Source organism: Balaenoptera musculus, chromosome 4, assembly GCF_009873245.2.
Source record: "Balaenoptera musculus isolate JJ_BM4_2016_0621 chromosome 4, mBalMus1.pri.v3, whole genome shotgun sequence".
Taxonomy (NCBI): Eukaryota; Metazoa; Chordata; class Mammalia; order Artiodactyla; family Balaenopteridae; genus Balaenoptera; species Balaenoptera musculus.
Window position 1 is genome coordinate 131973216 of NC_045788.1, and position 19927 is coordinate 131993142.

General features: G+C 46.5%; 1 protein-coding gene across 1 annotated transcript in view; it reads left to right on the forward strand.

Moving 5' to 3' along the window:
• The first annotated feature begins 223 nt into the window (after nt 1-223).
• The window catches only part of HUNK (hormonally up-regulated Neu-associated kinase), a 105898-nt gene continuing 86194 nt past the window's right edge, over nt 224-19927 (forward strand). Inside the window, exon 1 of the mRNA XM_036851392.1 lies at nt 224-501. Coding sequence (XP_036707287.1) covers nt 241-501 — 261 coding nt within the window. The 5' untranslated portion in view covers nt 224-240. The remainder of the gene's footprint in view (nt 502-19927) is intronic.

A 19927-nucleotide genomic window follows, 5' to 3' on the forward strand; every position in this document is an offset into this window, starting at 1 on the left:
CCCGGGCGACCCTCCGAAGAACTTCTTGTGGGCGGGTCCCCGGTACCCTGTGGCCCGGGCGACCGCTATTGTCTACGCGCGGCGCTCGGCGGCGGCCCGGGGCGCGGGAGCCGCGGGCCGGGCGGGGCCGGGCCCGGGGTGGCGGCGGGAGGAGCCGGGGGAGTCGCGTGGGCCGGACTAGGAGGAGGAGCCGCGACCGCGGGAGCCGAGCCGGAGCGGCGCGGGCAGCGGGCAAGCGCGATGCCGGCGGCGGCGGGGGACGGGCTCCTGGGCGAGCCGGCGGCGCCCGGGGGCGGCGGCGGCGCCGAGGACGCGGCCAGGCCGGCGGCGGCCTGCGAGGGAAGTTTCCTGCCGGCGTGGGTGAGCGGCGTGCCCCGCGAGCGGCTCCGCGACTTCCAGCACCACAAGCGCGTGGGCAACTACCTCATCGGCAGCAGGAAGCTGGGCGAGGGCTCCTTCGCCAAGGTGCGCGAGGGGCTGCACGTGCTGACCGGAGAGAAGGTGAGCCGCCCGGGGCGCCGGCCCCTGGCCTTCGGGTTGGGGGATCGGGGCGGCGGGGACCCTGCGGAGAGCCCTGCGCTGCGAGTCTGGCTGCGGAGCCCCGGACGGGCGCCTCCCGCTCCGTCTGCTTTTCCTCTCGTGTTGAAAGCGGGGTCGAGCCAGACGCGCGCGCAGACCCTCGCAGCCGGGATACCGGCCTTTCCCGAGGGGCGATCTGGGGTCACTTTCCCCAGGGGGCGACTGGTTTCCCCGCGAAGCCGCCCGCAGCCTTTTTTGCTCCTCGAAGGGCGCCGCCTGGCGGACACCAGCGCGGGGGTGGGGTGGGCTGGGGGCTGGGGGACTCTGCTCTCCCGGCCGGTAGGGGCGGCAGATCAGTGGAGAGGCTGGAACCAGGAATGGAGTGAGTGGGCCCTTACGCTGAGGGTGGGAGAGCTGATTAGCCAGCCCTTGGGGGAACTTAGAGTCTGATCCGCACCCTGGGCTCTGGGTAGGAGGTGGGGGACGGACGAGAGCCCAGGGACGTACCCACTTGTGCGCTGCGGCAGCTAGGGGAAGTTTTGCGTGCTCACAGGAGGGTTTTCACACGCCGCCCCTCCCTCCACCCACCCTTCCCAGCCCTGCATCCCCATATCACCCCCTCCCCACCCTCAAGCATTCCACCCCCTCCTTCCCTCCTCACTCCAGCCGCTGGGGTGGGAGCTGCAGTAAGGATCCCGCTCTGGCATATGCAGAACTACACACCGCTCTCCCCAGATTTCAGAGGTTGGGAGATGCCTTCTTATCTTTCTAGAAGAGGGGAAAGCAAAGGAAGAACCCCAGACACCTGCAAGGGCACCCCTTCCAGCCTTGTGAGAGGTTAGCAGGGTGTGAACCCTTGCCAGGCAAGCCTCAGCTAGACCTAAGTTGTAACTTAGATCTGTGAGAAGAAACCCATAATATGCATATGACTTACTTTTGAGGTGAGACTCCAGCCGGGAGGCTGCCCCAGCCTGGGAGTTACCCTAAGCTTGGAGCTACTTCAGGCTGGGGTTGCCCCAAGCTCATGATCATCTGAGACTCAAGGCTCCCCCCAGGCTGGGGCTTGCTCGGCACAGGTGGGGTAGTAGCCCCTTTTTGTGGCCCATTCACAAGGGAGGCATCAGCAGTGTGGGTGGGACCGGGAAGCTCCAGGCTTCCTACCTGCCCTTCCACCCTCTGCCCTGGGATCCTCTGTCCAGCCTGGGAGTTCCTGGGAATGCACTGCTGTGCGACCTCTGATTACTGGGCGAGCTGTCCTGCCCCCCAGTCCCCAGCCTCACCTGGCTTTAATCTCCCTCCTCGGTTCCCCAGTGTGTCCTGGAGCCCCTTGCATTTGAGTGCAGGTCTCCATCATCCTTGTCACTTGTCCTTTTCCTACAGCCGCTCTGGGTGGGGTGCCCTTTGTTTTGGGTAAGTGGGGTTACAGTGAGCAGTTCTAAAAGTGCCTCTTGCTTGAATTTCCATGCAAAATGGGAGTGTTCAGGATGAACTCACTGAATTGAGTAACTCTTCAAAGAAGAATAAGAATAAGAAAAAACAAAAACAAAAACAAAAAACTCCAAACCTCATTCTAGTCCAAAGGGAGCGCGGCACCGTTTACTCCTGGGTTCGCAGTGGGCTGGGAACTTAACACATCCCGTCATGGCGCGGGGATGCCCGAGGCCCCAGCTTGCTAACTACAGTGCACTCACTTCTCCGTGCCCGGCACGCGGGGGTAGAACTTTATTTTCATTCGAAATGTATAGGATTCAGTCTAGTTGTGTATGTTTCCTCTTGAAACTTAACAAAAAGAGACGAGGCGTTATGCGGGCAGCAGAATGGGCAACGTTAGGAGTACGCTCGCTTCCCCTGCCCTGCCGCTCAGCTGCTTCGGGCTGCCTTCCACTTTCTGGTCCCTGCTGTGGGTCCGGCTCCTCACCGCTGCATTTTTGCGCCTTAGCATCAGGCTGTTAGTTTTGGCTGAACTGCCCGAGGATGCACTCAGAGCTCAGTCCCTAGCCGGATGCTTGGGTTCTGGAGCTCTGTGCTGGGCCCGAAGGCACCCTGGAATGTGGGGAATTCCTGCCCGGATGGGGTCCAGTGAAGATTCCCCCTCACCCTTAGGTGCTCACGCCCGTTTATGTCATCTTGTCTTTCTTAAATGATGCATCTCACTTCCTCTCCACAAGGGGAGGAACAATTAATTGGATGTAAAATTATTGTGCTGGACTAATTGATTGGATCTAGTTAAGGAGGGTGGTTGTTAGGGTGGAGCCGGAGGTTGAGAGATTTTTGTGATGTGCCCTACTTCAGCCCTGAGAATCAGCGCTCAGGGAATGCAGACATCGTGAGAAATCTGGATTTTAGTTCACTTAATGGCCAGCTTGCAAGAAACAATGGGTGTCATTCATAGCTTTTTATCACCTTAATGCTTAACTAAAAGATTTGGTTTTTGGCAGATCGTAGAGATTAAAATGTTTGTGCGTGTGTGTGTGTGTGTGTGTGTGTGTGTGTGTGTGTATACGTGATTCTGCCTGGGAAGTATTGCTGAGTTCATGAGTCCCCAGCCCCACTCATGTGCTGGATAATGTCTTACTAAGACCAAAACAAAGGTGAAGTCAACCTCACACTATTTGCAGCCTCCAGGTCTCTTTATAAGGTGATCTATTAAGAGGGTTTTCGCCCAGAAAGGGGTTACTCCTGTGAGCCAAGCAAGGGGACACCTCGAGGTGACAGGACCCAGAGGAAGGGAACGAAGTGTCCCCAGAGTGGGTGATATGAGTGTTCCAGAAGGGCCTCTCCCCTCAATAATTCCCCCTTTGGGGAGGTGCATACTTTCTGGAGAAAGCACTTCACTTTTCTCCATTCCTTTTTTTTGGAAAGGACACAGACCACCGCAGGAAGGGAATTAAGTCATGAAGGCTGTCCTAAGAAATAGATGTATCCCCCCCACGCGATCCCCTGAGTGGAAGGATCCAGGGCAGCCTGTCCTGAGGAATCAGTTCATGAAAAATCTGCAAAGGGGGATGGAGAAAGGGAAGAAGGGGAGGTGCCCCACACCTGCAGTTGCAGTCTCAAACTGTGTACATTGTGTTGGGTGATTTATGCCAACATCCAGAGTAGTACTGGCTTAGGGTGCGTGTATGTTTGTGTGTGTGTGTGTTGTGTTGTGTTTTGACGTGGCGCACGTTTCCAAAAAGCTTTTCCTACGTGGCTCACTGAGAATTACTGTCTGAGTCCGTCTGACAAAAGGAGCCGCTTTTTCCTGACTTTCATTCAGGCTTCAATCCTATCTTATCAAGAGGCTCCTTTTCCCACCACTGCCTGCAGGACAGTATTTTTTTTTTGGCCAGCCTCTCTCCAAAGTTGTTTGAAAGTCATTTGAATCCAGTTGGCCCTTTTACCGCTTGAAAAGAAAGGATGGCTTTGGGCAAGACCTAATTTTGTCCTCCTGTAGCTTTGAGTTGCTGCCATCCTCCGTTAACGCGGCTTTGAAAATAAATCATTCACTCGATCATGTGAAACTCTTAACCGGCACGTTCTCAGTCTGTCTTTGACTAAGTTGATGATTAGACAAGGAAAAATGATCACAAAATCAGACTTTGAAAAAAAGAATTCTTAGTGGCTTTGAGACAAAGAGCAAAGTTGCTGTGCAGGAGCATTAAGTGATAACTTTGAAATACGCAGGAAGAGGTGTGCTTGCGGCCTCTGTATTGGTCCCCAATGCCTATGAAATGCATAGTCTCTGGCACTTGATAGGTTATTCATTTTAAAAATGAAAGAATATAGTTGCAGAGGCTTAGAGAGAAGAGCAGAGGGCTATCTCAGGTATAGAGCAGGTTCCACAGGCAGGCAAAGCTGCAAAAAGGGGAAAATAGTTGAGGCCACAATTACTTCTTTTTGTGATTAAGTCTCTCTGAGAGACAAAGTTAGGTACAGAAAATGACTGGTTAAGATGTTTAACTACCTTGTTCTAACCCTTGGTTAAAAAAAAAAAAGCCTGTTTATCACTTTCATTGGAGCTATTTTGGGGCTAAAAATAAGGGTTGCCTGCTTAGTAAGCTGCCAATAATTATGCTTCAAGCATGACAGCGCCAGATACCTGGAGTGAAGGAGTTACTAAAAATACAATTTACTATGTTTTTTTGGAGCAGGAAACATGACTAATTTTAGAGGTGGCCTTTCGGCAGATCTGTTTTTAGCAAGTATTTCGGAAACAAACAGGTGCTAAATCCTGTATTTTTTTTTAAAGTGCTAGAAATTTAGGGGTAATAGCTCTGAGGCTCAAGAAATGCCTAGGGAACTGGAAATTCCCTATTAGTTCCCAGCAGGGATTTCTTGGCACGCGAAAGGCATTGGGCAAAAGCACCTGCTCAGTGTGTTGCTTGTGATAAGGCAGTGCCTATAATTTCCGAGATTGCATGCTGCAGTTCACAGGCACAATCTTTTTGAACTTCCTGCCCTGCCTCATCTTTTTGAAGTCCTTGTGAATGATGGAAATTGGCACTTAGGGCTCGCTTCTCAGTGTTCATTGATACGCAGGTCCCATGGACTTCAAAGGGCGCTTTGAGTCAGCACAACAGCGCTGAACAGTGCCCACGAAGAGGAGCACAGCCTGACATTTTCTCTGCGGGTGTGGAGTCACCGGCACAGGCCGGGCCCAACGACAGCGGTCCGCACGCTGGTGGCCGTTCCAGGGCCGCGTGGCAATCATCCATCCCAGGGGTTAACTTTTCCGGGAGGTGTGGGGAGTGGCAGCTGTGTCTGCCCAGAGAGAGCAGCAGACTGGGTGTCCTCTGTGGGAAGGTGGTTTGGACACCAAGTATCGTTTACCTTGGGAGGTACGCCCCATCTCGATTATTCATGGTAACCCGGCGACCTGCTCTCTTGGCTAATTGAAACCCGTAGATAATCCCCAAGCCTTACTTTTAGCAAACTGGTGAAACCTCTTCCTCCGCTCAGCCTGGGCCCTGGCCACGTTCAAGTGCTGACCTGAATTGAATTTCATGCTCTCTGATGAAATGGTGCTGGCTGGTAGGATGACCAGCAGGGAAGGGGTGAACCACGGGACCTGAATGGTACCCGAGGAGGCAGATACTTCTACAAAGGTAGACAGAGCTATTGCCTCTCCTGTCTCCTGAACACCAGCTCAGCGGTATAGCGCTTTGTGGCATATTCAGGGTCTTCCATGCATTTTCTCATTAGTTGCTAGAAGCAACCCTGGGCAGGTGAGAACCAACTCGCTGGTGTCCTTACCTGTGTTGACTACGTGGAGGTATGCCCTGGGTAGATTTTTCCTCTGACCTTCTCTTCTCTATTGCTAGGGCTGCCCTAACAAATGACCATGAACTGGGTGGCTTAAAACAACAGAAATTTATTCTCTTAGACTTCTGGAAGCCAGAAGTCCAAAATCAAGGTGTTGACAGAACTTCTGAAAGCTCTAGGGGAGGATCTTTCCACGCCTCTTGCAGCTTCTGGTGTTTGCTGACCATCCCTGGCATCCCTTGGCTTGTGGATGCAACACCCCAATCTCTGCCTCTGCCTTCATATGGACTTCTTTCCCCTGTGTGTCTTCTCTGTCTCCAAATCTCCCTCTCCTTATAAGGAAGGAGGGGAATGTGGTCTTAGGGTGTATAATCGGGACCAACACCTGTGAGGGGAGGAGAGGCGAGGGGAGGGACAAGGCAGCATTGGGCAAAGGCAGAAGTTGGGCCCCGACGCAGTCCCAGCTGAAGCCCCCCGCCCATGCCATGCTGCACTCTGGAGCTGAGACGTCCAAGCTGGGGCTCTGTATCTTTATATCTACTGAGGTGTCCAGGTTGGGGCGAAGGGACTGAGCCTTCGTAACTTTGGACCCTGGACCCTGGGTGAGGGCTGCCCTGGGAAGGAGGCGTGGCTTTGGACACTTGCTGAGGGTAGTTCCTGGGGCGAGCTCGCAGCAGAGGTCAGCAGCTGGGGAGGAAGTTCTTAGTCCAGAAGGGGAAGTGGGGCAGCGCGGCCAGGTGTCCACTGCTTACTGGGAGAGACAGGCCAGAGTCCAGGGTCTTGATCTGAGTCCAGGCCGGATCCATAAGCAGAGTGGGCAGCTTCCCGCCCTACCTTGCCCACCTAGTTATGGCACTTCTCCACCTGCAGTGAGGGGACAGCCAGAGTCTGCTTCCTAACAGCGACCATCCTGGGAATATTCCGGCCTCACGTTTCTTTCCACTTAGGATGCTCAGGGCTCACTGTTGGGTTTGTGGGTACCTTTGGGGTACTTTCATGTGTTCTATGTGTTTTCTCTTGAGGACTTTATGTCCACAGAGTTGGGCTAACTTGTCGGCCAGCGTGTCTAATCAGAGACAGTGGGAGAGATCCTCCCTCCCCTATCACTCCTGAGTTGTGGGAAATTGGATTGTCGTCAAACAGAGTCATGATTCGGGACATTCGGGTGACAGGAAGGATTGCTCGGGTGGGAGCCATCTCTTAACACCCTCTTACCACCTCTACCTCCAGCGAACTGGCTCTTCCCTACCCAGCTATGCAGTTTCTAATTACTGGATTCTTTCTGGTTTTTAATCACGGGTGTGTGTGTTTTAAGATTCGTTTGGCTAAAGTTTGGAATAGGAAATACAGACACGTGGTCTTAAATGGAAAGGTTTCAAGAGGGGTGAAAGGAGAGCAGTGAAAGGTAATTCTGCCTTTACCTGTGCGCCTCAGTGATGGGTTCCTCTCCCCAGAGGCAACCCCACTTCTAGTTTCCTGTGTATCCTTCCAAACATACTCTGTCTGCATACAAGTGTACATACATTTGATACTCCATATGCATGCATTTGTAAAGGTATAGATATAGGGAAATATATTTTTACACTATACATGCTGTTCAGTATCTTGCTTTTTTCACTTAACAATATATCTTGAACAACCTTCCCCCAAATTACTACAGAATTGCCTTATTCTTTTTAATTACTGCATAGTATTCATCATATGGAGGTACCATGTTTACTTAGTCATTCCTCGATGAGTATGTCAATGGACGTCACTTAAGGAATTAAGCACAATTAAAGAATGGACATTTAGGTTGTATACAATTTTTTCTTATTCCCCAATAGTGCAGCAGTAAATATCTGTGCCTTTGTGTCATCTTGTAAATGTTTCAAGTATATCTGAGGGATAAATTCCTAGTCTTAGGCGAAAGGGTATGACTGTTTATTTTTGTTTGTTTTTTTGGCCACACTGTGCAGCTTGTGGGATCTTAGTTCCCCAACCAGGGATCGAACCTGGGCCCTCGGCAGTGAAAGCTCTGAGTCCTAACCACTGGACTACCGGGGAATTCCCAAGGGTATGACTTTTAACTGTTGACGAATATTGCCAAATTGCCTGCCAAAGAGGTTGTCCTAGTTTATACTTCCATCAACCTGGTATGTGAGTTTCTTTCCACATCTTCATCAATATAAGGTACTCTTAAACTTTCTGATCTTTGCCTATCTAGTGGATTAAACACGGTATCTTTTTTATGTGTAATCTGTCATATTTGTAAGTGAATTGAACATATTTCATATGTCCAAAAACAATTTGGATTTCGTTTCTGTTAATTGTTCATGTCCATTCTCCATCTTCCCTTGGGTTTTTGGTCTTTTTTAATTGATTTATAGGCACTTTTTATATTTTAAGGCAATCAATCCTCTTTCAGTGATATATTTTGAAGCCTCCTCCACCTTGCTTGCTCCCTGCTTATTCTTTGTCTTTGTTTCTTGGTCATCCTCACCATTGCAGAGGTTATTTCCCTGGATTCTACTAACTAGTGAGGGGGCCATAAGGAGCTTTGCGGTTCCATGGACCCCTACAAATTGTATGCGTATAATTATATTTCTGGGGCAAGGATCCATGACTTCATCAGATTCTACAAGGAATTATTTACCCCCAAAATGTTAAGAGCCACTGCTTGTTGCCTATCCGTGTCAGCAATGCTGTCTGAATGGAGGTTTGTATGTTGGGATCAGGATTTGGATCACCTTGGCGTGTTAGCACCTGTGCTAATTGGGCTGAAGTTGCAGATTACACTCGGGCTAGGCAGGTGATTCTATGACTGTGACCTTGGCTTGGCATGCCTAATTTCTGCCTTCCTGTCCCCCACCATGCCTGGGTCACAGGGAAAGGGCATGATAGAGTGTAGACAGATTTTTGGAAGACCTTGACTCTTGCTAGGACATGTTTGAATCATGTCCCATTATTTCTTCATGGGAAAGGTGATAGATACAGTTTATGGTGGGTGGTTGAGAAGAAAGAGAAAGAGGGAGTATCAAGGGAAATGAAAACCTTTTAAGGAGCAATAGCTGCCTCTTAACTTGGACATAAAATGTACTGAGTCAAGTGTAAGCACGTGTGTAAAAATATTCCTGGGACACTTTGGGGCTATTTTGTCCACCCACGAAGCCCTCCGGTGGGTGGTACTGGTGGAGTGAACAACTGGGCCTGTTTGGAGTCCTGGAGATCAGCATGGCCTCGCTCTGAAGACCCTCTCTATTGCTCCTGTCCCCTGTCACTCTCTGCCCCCTCACCCTGCTTTGTCTTTCCTCAAAGTGCTTCTTACCACCTGTATTAGTTTGCTAGAGCTGCTGTAACAAAGTACCATACACTGGGCGGCTTAAACAGCAGAGACTTATTGCCACAGTTTTGAAGGCCAGAGCCCAAAATCAAGGTGTCGGCAGGGTTGGTTCCTCCTGAGGGCTGTGAGGGCAGGATCTGCTCTAGGCCCCTCTCCTTGGTTTGGGGATAGCTTTCTTCTCTCTGGGTATTTTCACATTGTTTTCCTCTGTGTGTGTCTGTTTCTGTGTCCACATTTCCCCTTTTTATGAGGACATCAGTCATACTAGGGTCCATCCTAATGACCTCACTTGATGACTTCTGTCAAGATCATTATTGCCGAATAAGGTGAAATTCTGAGGTACTGGGGGTTAGTCTGAATGTTTGTGTCCCCTCAAAGTTCATAGGTTAAAACCTAATCCCCAGTGTGACAGTATTAGGAGGTAGGGCCTTTTGGAGGTGATTAGGCCATGAGGACAGAGCCCTTATGAATGGGATTCGTGGCCTTAAAAAAGAGACCCTAGAAAGCTCTTTTGCCTGTTCTGCCATGTGAGGATATAGCAAGAAGATGGCTGTCTAGGAACCAGGAAGAGAGATCTCACCAGACGCCACATCTACCTTGATCTTGGACTTCCCAGCCTCCAGAACTGTGAGAAATAAATGTCTGTTATTTATAAGCTATTTGGCCTATGGTATTTGTTATAGCAGCCTGAACAGACTAAGAAAGGACTTAAACAGATGAATTTTGTGGGGGACTCCATTCAATTCATACCATCACCTGACCCCATGGTATATATTTCTGTGTTCATATGTTTATAATTTTTCTCCCCATTAGACTGTAAGCTCCATGAGGAAGGGATCACTGCTTTATGCTTCGTGGCTAGAATAGTATCTGGTACAGAGACGGTGCTCAGTAAATATTTTTTGAATGGATCAAAGAATGCTTTGATCTCCCCAGGCCATGAGGACGGTTGGCCGGAATGGTTTTGTTTTGTTTTGTTTTGTTTTTTGTTTTTTTTTTGGTCGCGCCACGGAGCTTGCGGGTTCTTAGTTCCCCGACCAGGGATCGAATCCGGGCTCCATCAGTGAAAGCATGGAGTCCTAACCACCAGACCACCTGGGAGTTCCCTGGCCGGGAATGGTTTGACAGCCCTGTCTCTCTCACTTCCTTGCAGCTCCTGGGTGCGCCTGTGTGAGCAGTGAGTAGATTGGACAGCTTGTTCAGCGGGCGCTCTTTGGGAAAAATCCCAGACCCAGGACAGCTGTGCCTTCTGCAGGGACTTGTTAAAGAAGTCACCTAGGTATCAGAGGGACCAGCCAGAGACAGAAAGATATTCTGCAATGTCATGGGACTGTTAATGGACCCTCAGCTCTTTCCTGAGAAAATGTACCAACACTGCAGCAGATGGGCGACGTTGCTATTTGCAAACATACATTTCTTTGGATGTTGCCCATGGAGATATATGGAGCTTTGGATTCTGTCTCTTTAACTACAAATTTTTTTATAAGTTTATCAGTCTCTTAGCCAAATTGCTGCCAAAACATTGAGCAAACCTGCTTGCTTCTCTTGCCTGTTCTCTGAGCTATTTGATTCGTTCTCATCCCTTTCCTTGCGTTATCTCTGTCATGTTTTTTTTTTGAAGTATAGTTGACTTACAATGTTATGTTAGTTTCTGCTGTATAGCAGAGTGATTCAGTTTTATATATATGTGTGTGTGTATATATATATGTATATATATTCTTTTTTTATATTCTTTTCCATTATGGTTTATCATAGGATATTGAATACAGTTCCCTGTGCTACACAGTAGAACCTTACTGTTTATCCATCCTATATATAAAAGCTTACATCTGCTCACCCCAGCCTCCCACTCCATCCCTCCCCCAACCCCCTCCCCCTTGGCAACCATCAGTCTGTTCTCTTTGTCCATGATTCTGTTTCTGTTTCATAGATAGGTTCATTTGTGTCATACTTTAGATTCTACATATAAGCGATATCATATGGTGTTTGTCTTTCTCTTTCTGACTTACTTCACTTAGTATGATAGTCTCTAGTTGTATCCATGTTGCTGCAAAGGGCATTATTTCATTCTTTTTTATGGCTGAGTAGTATTCTATTATATATATGTACCACATCTTCTTCTTTTTTTTTTGGCTGTGCTTCGCGGCTTGCAGGATCTTAGTTCCCTGACCAGGGATTGAACCCGGGGCCACAGCAGTGAAAAGGCCAAGTCCTAACCACTGGACTGCCAGGGAGTTAACGTGTACCACATCTTCTTTATCCATTCATCTGTCGATGGACATTCAGATTGTTTCCCTGTCTTGGCTATTGTGAATAGTGCTGCTATGAACGTAGGGGTGCATGTATCTTTTTGAATTATAGTTCTGTCTGGATATATGCCCAGGAGTGGGATTGCTGGATCATATGGTAGCTCTATTTTTAGTTTTCTGAGGAACCTCCATACTGTTCTCCATAGTGGCTGTATCAATTTACATTCCCACCAGCAGTGTAGGAGGGTTCCCTTTTCTCCACACCCTCTCCAGCAAGTGTTATTTGTGGACTTTTTCATTATGGCCGTTCTGACTGGTGTGAGGTGGTGCCTCATGTAGTGTTGATTTGCATTTCTCTAATAGCTAGAGATGTTGTATCTCTGTCCTTTTTACCTCCTATTGAGTTTCTGTTGTCTTACATCCTGCCCCATGGCTTTTTGGTAAGGTGTCTGGCCATCCCTCTGACTCTGTTCAGATACTCTTGTGCCACGAATCTCCTCTCTTGGTCACGACTTGCTCTTTGCCAGAGCTCTGTGCACAGGGCGCAGGAGGGGTGAACAGCAGTGACGGACGCTTCCTGGGCACAGAGCATGGTGCTGACGGACAAAGCAAGTGGAAAATGCAGCAGCTGCCCACGAGGAGGCTTGCTCTCTCTGTTTCGGATGATGGGATGAAGTTCCAAATCCCAGTGATTCTCTTGTCTACCTGGAGCAGAGCAGGGTTTCCGTGACCTTCTGAATCACCAAAAACCTACAGGAGAGGATTGCGTGCTTGCCCTTTGCTTTGACCACAAGGATGTAATACTGATAACAGTAGTAATAATTAACATTTATGGATCGCATACCATCTGCTAGGCCGTGTCCTAGATGCTTTGCTGCAGAATAGAATTTATTCCTTACAGAGGCTTTTGTAGTAGGCAGTGTTGTCCCTATTTTGTAGCTTAGGTTGACCAGCCATCCGGGGTGCCCAAGAGTCTCTAAAAGTTCTGCATTTGGGGAAACTCCTAAGATAACAGCAAAACCAGATGAACCCAAGAAGACATCTCATCAGTATTTGGAACCCTACTGAGGGTTTTCAAATGAAAGTATTAAAGAGGAGTTAATCAGGTCATGAATAAGTGATGAACGAACCAAAGCCCAAAACCCAAAGCCCTGGGCGTAACTGAGATGCTTACTGTGGATGATGACCTCCACTTGTGGTCCTGGGTGGTGAGGGGGGCTTTTCCCACCCCTGGGCTCCAATATGCTAGGTTCACCGTGCACTCCAAGTCTCCAGGGTGGGCAGAGGTCCTGGTCTGCCATCTTTTACAAGTTCACAATGAGATGAAGAGCTTGAGCCTGCTGTGTGTGTGTGTGTGTATTATTAAATAAAAATCATAATACCGAGCTAAATATAAACACACATAACTCTTTTTTTCAAAGATTTTTTTGATGTGGTCCGTTTTGAAAGTCTTTATTGAATTTGTTACAATATTGCTTCTGTTTTATGTTTTGTTTTTTTGGCCATGAGGCATGTGGGATCTTAGCTCCTCGACCAGGGACCGAGCCCACACCCCCAGCATTGGAAGGTGAAGTCTTAACCACTGGACCACCAAGGAAGTCCCCACACATAATATTTTGGTAGCAGATTTTCTTAATGAAGGAAGCAATGGGGACTAGGAGTTACCTTGAGTAGCTCTGATTAGCGTTCAGTCTTAGTTTTAATACCTTTCTTTTGCATTGGAGGGAGAAAAATCTGTATGAGGGGAGAGAGGATTTTGAATAAAGGTGAAGCTGCAAATGCACGTCTTACGTAGCTCACTGAACAGTCCCTGAGAGTCTCCTTGTTAGACCACCCTCCTTCAAGAATGAACACAGATTATTTATTAAAAACAAAGCAGAACACCCAGTGCCTTTGCCTGCCTTATTTATGCAGACAGTTGGAGCTAGACTAGCTTTTCTAAGCCTTTGCTCTGTCCCCATTTGGGCTAAGAAGGGACGCTGGAGCCAAACGGAAGGAAGTGCCCAAGTGAAAATGCAGCTGCAAGGAAAGTGAGTGTAAAGTCTGGGATCAGAATATTCTAGCATGTTACCTGAGCCCTACTTTAGTGAAACCAAATGCATAAGTGTTATCACTTACGTAATCTGGTCTTTGGGTGGAATTACTGTGGCTTTGATGTAGAAGTCGAGGTTTTTAAGTGTATTCTTTATTCCAGGTTAAAAATTTAATTAGAGAAACTAGTTGATGACTCAGTTCTCAGTTGAACATTTACATTTATAATACTAATAAAAAACTTGTTTTGAAAACACTTCTTCAGGTTTGTAAAGTGTCAGTCCCACGGGATGACATTTTATTCTATTAAAAACTAACATTTGTGAGCAGTGGTTGTAATTTCAAGCCCGACTTGACGTAATGAAACTTGAATTTCCCTCTGGAGGGAAGGTGCTTTATGGCTATGGTACTCCCACCCAATTCAGTACCCTGAGATGCTTCTTCCTAGATCAAAACTGAGCTTTTTGTCATAGAAGCCATTAAATTAAAGCACCTGAGAGCACATAGAGTAACAAATGGTTTCTTTCCAATAATCAGACTTGGAATAATGTGCTACAGATTTCAGCAGGGCATATTTATTTAAAATATATATGTAAATCATCTAGTATAAATCCGTGTTTTTCCTATGATCAGCTATAAATATTTTTTAAATAATTTTTTAAAGTATTTTGGACCAAGTACTTCGTGTTTTAGAAGTTTTTCAGCTAGTCTAGTCACTGGCACATTCTAGAATATTTGTGGTTTTTAATTAATCAAAATAAATCCTAGGCTAATATTTGTCAATTGCCATGTATTTTGTTCTTGCATAGCCACTTACATATACTATTTTCATTATTAACGCTACCACTTGCTACCACACTTGACATGTTTCATTATATACTCCCCTTCGGTTTTAGATACCTTAAAAAAAATTATCCTTTTTTAATCTGATTAATGAAACATAATTTTCCCCCCTGGTTCCTTGTGGAAAATAAACACAAACACGAAGAAGAAAGTAAAAATCACCTGTAATTATACAACCCAGCAATAATCACTGGGTTTAGTTGTTTGGGCTGGTTACATGTGATCCAGATATATATATATATTTACACACACACATATGTGAGTGTGTATATACTTTTAAAAAGCATATTTTGATAATTAGTAGGGTTTATCATAATTTGTGTACTTGATTGAAAATGTGTTTCCTCTTATTAACAACTGTTAATGATTTTTCCCCATTTTTCTCCTGTTCGTCTTGTTGATTTCCACAAACTCTTTACATATTAAGGATATTAGCTTTTTCATCTGTTATGTTGCAGATATTTTCTCCCAATTGATATTTGTCTTTTGATTCATTTTATGGTTCCTTTTTTGGGGAGGGGGTACATAAAATTTTATATTTTGTATAGTGAAACCAATTAGTCTTTTTCCTTTAGTTTTCTCTTATTTTTTATGCTTAAGTAAACTAGAGAGTTTGTTGTTGATTTTGCTTTATAAATTATCAGTGAGTCTTGCCAGTGTTTCATTGTCATCTGCAGAAAAATCTTTGTGTTGGGTAGGGATTTTTGACTGAATTTTCTAGCCTGTTGCATGATTTAACTTAATGGGGTCATGTACTAAAGCACAGGCTTAGGAGCTGAAAGCCTTGGGTTCCAATGGCCTTTCTGCTGCTACCTAGTATCTGTGTGATCTTGTGCAAGGTATTTAAATCTTCTAAACTTCAGTTTTTGTATTTGTAAAATAATGATAATAATATCTCACGGGAATTCAATAGAAATTTGATTAAATATATATGTGTGTGTATAAAATACACATGTATGTAAAAAAAATATATATATATACTGTGTATTTGGTGTGTATGTATGTGTATATATGTGTAAAGCACATAGTTAGCCTGAAAATGTATTCAATATTGTGTTAGTGAACAAATGGCAGTTGGTTATCTTCTTCTGTTATATTTTCACATTTATATTTAACCCTTAAAGATTTGTGTTAATTAGGCTCTTTCAGATAGCAAGTTAACAGACGCCCACTCAGTTCATCATGGAAGATGGAGTTTATTTTAAGGATAAAGGGAAGGTGAGGAAGAAAGACTAGGGCTACATCTCTCACTTCTGCAGTCAGCACCTCCCTGAGGCCTGGAAGGTCTGCAGGACTCCCCAGGGCCCTGGATGTCTGCATTCCAAACATTGCGCTTCCCTTCCCTGCCTCTGCCTGGAGCTTCCCAGGCTCCTAGGGAATATTCCTCCGTCCAGCCCATCCTCCCTGCCTTTTGGCTTCTCTGCCTCCTGGTTTTCCCTTTCTACTCTTTCTAAGTATTATTTGGTTCCCTGACATTTTTTGAATTGGTGACATAGTGCTTGGAAGGTCTGATCATTGAATCCATACTGCCCTGACCTTCTTGTCACCTTTTTGGCACTGAGCATCCTTTAACAGTAGAAAATCATTTTAACAGTAGAAGAAAGAGTCAATTTATAGGTGATTCCCCATGAGTTACCAGATTGGTATGGTTTAGAAAAATATATTAGACAACTTAGTTCTCCATGTTTTTGATTTGGTAGCCAACTCTTTCCTTAACACTCAGTAAAACATTTTACTGTCTTTAGGGGTTCTGATTTCTTCTACATTTGTGGTTTTGGGGATATGGCACTACATTTGTTAACTGGCCCTTTGCTAGAAGTTCCCATTATTTCCAGTGTGATCTAAGATCTCCTTAGAGTCCAGGATTGGACTGAGAATTTTTTATTGGATTATTATTGCCAAAATATCTGTGTTTCCATTTCCTATAGTGCCTCCCAAACTTACCCCCCCTTCAAAGGCAACTTTATTCTTGTACTTTTTCATCTACATTTGACCGCCAGTCGTCCTATGATGTGAGAATAGAATATTGATTGTTTCCTGTTGCCTGTGGGACAGGAATGCTTCTTGAATTAGAGCTAATTTTGGAGTTTAAAGTACTCAATGTCAACTTTTGAAGATAGCCTGTTTAAGATCACTTTGTTATACAAGGGAAGGTCATCCAAGGCTGAGGGGAAGGGAAAGGAAGAAAGAGAAGGGAAAAGAGAAAAGAGCTGATGACTTCTCCCTCTTCTGAATCATTCCCTCTACACTCATGGAGAACTCTTTCCATTTTCATATTGTCCTTTTTAAAGATTTATTTCTTAATCTAAAGCCATTTGCTAGGTGTACTGTGAGGTCAGAACGTTCATGGCTGGAGAAGTTTCCCGGTTGTGAATGGTTTTTAAAGAAAGCATTACCTTTTCTTGGCCGTTGGAGATGATCATGTATTTTTTCATTCAAACATTTATTGATTTCTTTCATTATGCACAGCTGCTGGCAACTTGTATGCGCTTTTGTACAAATGAGAAAAGGCATGTATGTCTAGACAGACTGGTTAGAAAAAGGTGTTGCCCTGGGCAGACTGTTTAGAAAAAGGAGTCTCCTTTGCTAGACCAGTTGGAAAAAGATGCCCCCACGAGTGGCTGCAGCGCCATGGTACCTGGCACCTCCAGGGCACACGGGTTGGCAAGTCAAGTGGAGTCTGGGTTTCTGTCCCAAACGGCCCCTCCAGTGGGTGTTTGTGTGTGTGTGTGTGTGTGTGTAAGGCACCAAACGCAGTGGGAATAGGCAGAAGAATCAGATCTGCCCTCAGGAAACCCGGGTTCTAGAATCAGAACCAAGCCATGAACCACAAACACAGAGCTCATGGTATTACAGTGAAAATGTTTCCTCAAACACTACTGTATAGCACAGGGAACTATATTCAATATCTTGTGATAAACCATAATGGAAAAAAATATGAAAAAGAATATATATATATATATATAACTGAATCACTTTTCTGGACAGCAGAAATTAACACAACTTTGTAAATCAACTATACTTCAATAAAATTTAAAAAAAAAGTTTCCTCAGAGAGTGACAGATGAAGAGTCCTAGGGTCTTAGGGAAGCTCCAGTAAAATTCTGCAGAATCAGTCCTGGTTCCTCTCTGGAAACATCCACTGTGTTACTTTGCTCAGTAAGAGAAAGACAAGCAAGATGAAGCATCTGGGTGAGAAATCAATTCAGTTGTGTTTGTGTTACTCACTGTCCGGGAGACATAAGACATACTCCGGCATATGTAACGTTAAGATCTTGGGGAAATGCCCTTCACTGGAGCCTCAAGGCCTGTGACCCGACCCATCTCCTGAGTCATCATTCAAGCCGATGGAGAGGCCCAGGGCTCAGACTTCCTGTGTGTTAAGAGCTGCAGCAGCTGTTCAGCTGGGGTCCCATAGACCCTGCTCTACGAGTCTGAACAGAAAAATTCCCCCAAAGCACTGATTGCACCTCAGGCCCCTCAGCACCATACCTCCCTTGGATGGCTAAATAGTGTGACCGCTTAATAAAGGGTCAGAGACAATTACATGCAAGTGGAGAGAATGAGAAGCAAGAATCTTTGAACAGAGTTGGCTTTTGTTGTTGTTTTTTCTGGGAAAGGAACGTGATAGTTTTGGGTTTCTCCGTGTATGATCTGAGAGGCTCATCCATCTCAGTGTGACAGAGGAAAATTTCAACATTAGGAGAGTAACTTTTGATTTATCACAAACAGCTGGGTGGGCCATGCCTCACTGGTACCCGGGCATCAGTGACCTTTTCAATATAGTTGCTCAGTGCGGCTTCTGCCCCTGAAAGGGTGTGTAAGCTGGTGCTTGGTGTTTGCAACGGTTGTGAGCCACTGTCATCCTGAACATCCTCACCTAGAGACCAAAGTCTTGCATCTCTTGGGGTTTTTGTTATGGGCTGAATTGTGTCCCCCAACGCCCACCCCCTGCCCCAAATCCCATGTTGGAGTCCTAACCGCTAGGACCTCAGAATGTGGCTGTCTTTGGAGACAGGGACTTTAAAGAGGTAATTACAGTAAAATGAGGTTGTATGGGTGGGTTCTTAAACAGTAGGACTGGTGTCTTCCTAAGAAGAGGGGATCTGAGAAACTCTGCCCTGTGTTCTCACCTCTCTGCCTTCCGTGGAAGCCTGCCCATCTGTGGGGCTCCCAGCTCAAGTCTGGGTCCGGTATTTCTCAGCCTTGATGTTCACCCACGTGCCCCTTGGTTAATCCCCACCTGGCAGAACCATTTTATGGTTCGTGGTTACTATCAGGACCAGCTTTGTATTTTGGGGTTTTATTAGGGCCAAAGTAAGTGTATTGAATATGCGTTTTGCCAGCTCTCTTTTCTTCCAGACTCTGGAGGCCTCTCCTCTGTCTCTGGGTCACCCCTTGAAGAGGCCCAGCCTTGAACTTTGCTGTGGATTGGGGTGGGACAGGGCAGGGGTGGGGCGGAGGCTGATTAACGTCGGCCCAGCCCTGAGGGAAGTAAGGAGTTCAGGAAGTTTAGGGGAAAGGCAGTTTCTGCTGATACTCAAAGAGATGGATTTGAAAGTAAAGACTTTGATATCCGCCAAGCATCCAATCAGTATGCTTAAATAGTTTGCTGGGAGCCTCTTGGGGACTACCGTTCGTGAACTTACTCTCCTTTATGGCTCAGTGTTACAAACACTGATGATGGATGTTACGGGGGAAACAGTTTCAGTGATTATAAGTTATCACCGTCTTCCACTGTTCTGATAGGTATATGAGTATAATGGGGGGAAAGCTGAATCCCGTACTTAGTGCTACAGAGGAAATGGCTTTAGGGCTGGTGGTGATTTCCCGATGAGCTAACCCTCCTCAGATCTTCTGTTTCCACATTCTGTATCCGTTTCCTGGGCCCGCCGAAACAAAGTACCACGAACAAGGTGGCCTAAAACAACAGAAATTCATTGTCTGACAGTTCTGGAGACGAGAAGGTCCGAAATCAATGTGTCATCAGGGCGAGGCTCCCTGTGAAACCCGTAGGGGAGTTTTTCCTTGCCCCTCTTCCAACTTCTGGTTTGCCAGCAAGCTTTGTGTTTCTTGGCTTGTAGCCGCATTACTCCATCTCTCCCTCTGTTTTCACAAGGCGTTCTCCCTGTGTCCCTTCTCTTCCCATGGGGACACGAGCCACCTTGGATAAGGGACCCTTCCTACTCCTGTAGGACCTCCTCTTGCCTTAACTAATTACATCTGCAATGACCCTGTTTCCGAAGAAGGCCCCACTCCGAGGTCCTCAGAGTTAGGATTTCAGTGTATCTTTTTGAGGGGACACAGTTCCACCCCAGACACATCTGTCTCCTGCGCTAACCATCTGTGCCCCCCGATCGCCTCTTTGCCTTCCCTCAGAGGCTTGGTGTCCTCTCCTCCAGCTGCCTCAGCCCCTCCCGGGTTCTTTGCAGCTCCTGTGAGTTCCACTTCCACGTTGCATTTTGATTTTATCACCCACTGACCAGTCTCTTGGCTGCATTCAGGTTTAGTCCTTATTCATCCTCCCCATCCTCAGTTCCTCAGGGCCAGAATCCATCCTAACCATCTAGAAACCATCTCTATGCCACAGCCCTGCTTAAAACAAAAACAAAAACAAAACCCTCAATTGGTTGGTTTTCTTATTACCTACAGAGCAGATTCCAAATTCCATCCCCTTCGTCCAGGCTTCTCAGTGTTCAGTCCCCGAGCTGTGTTCTGG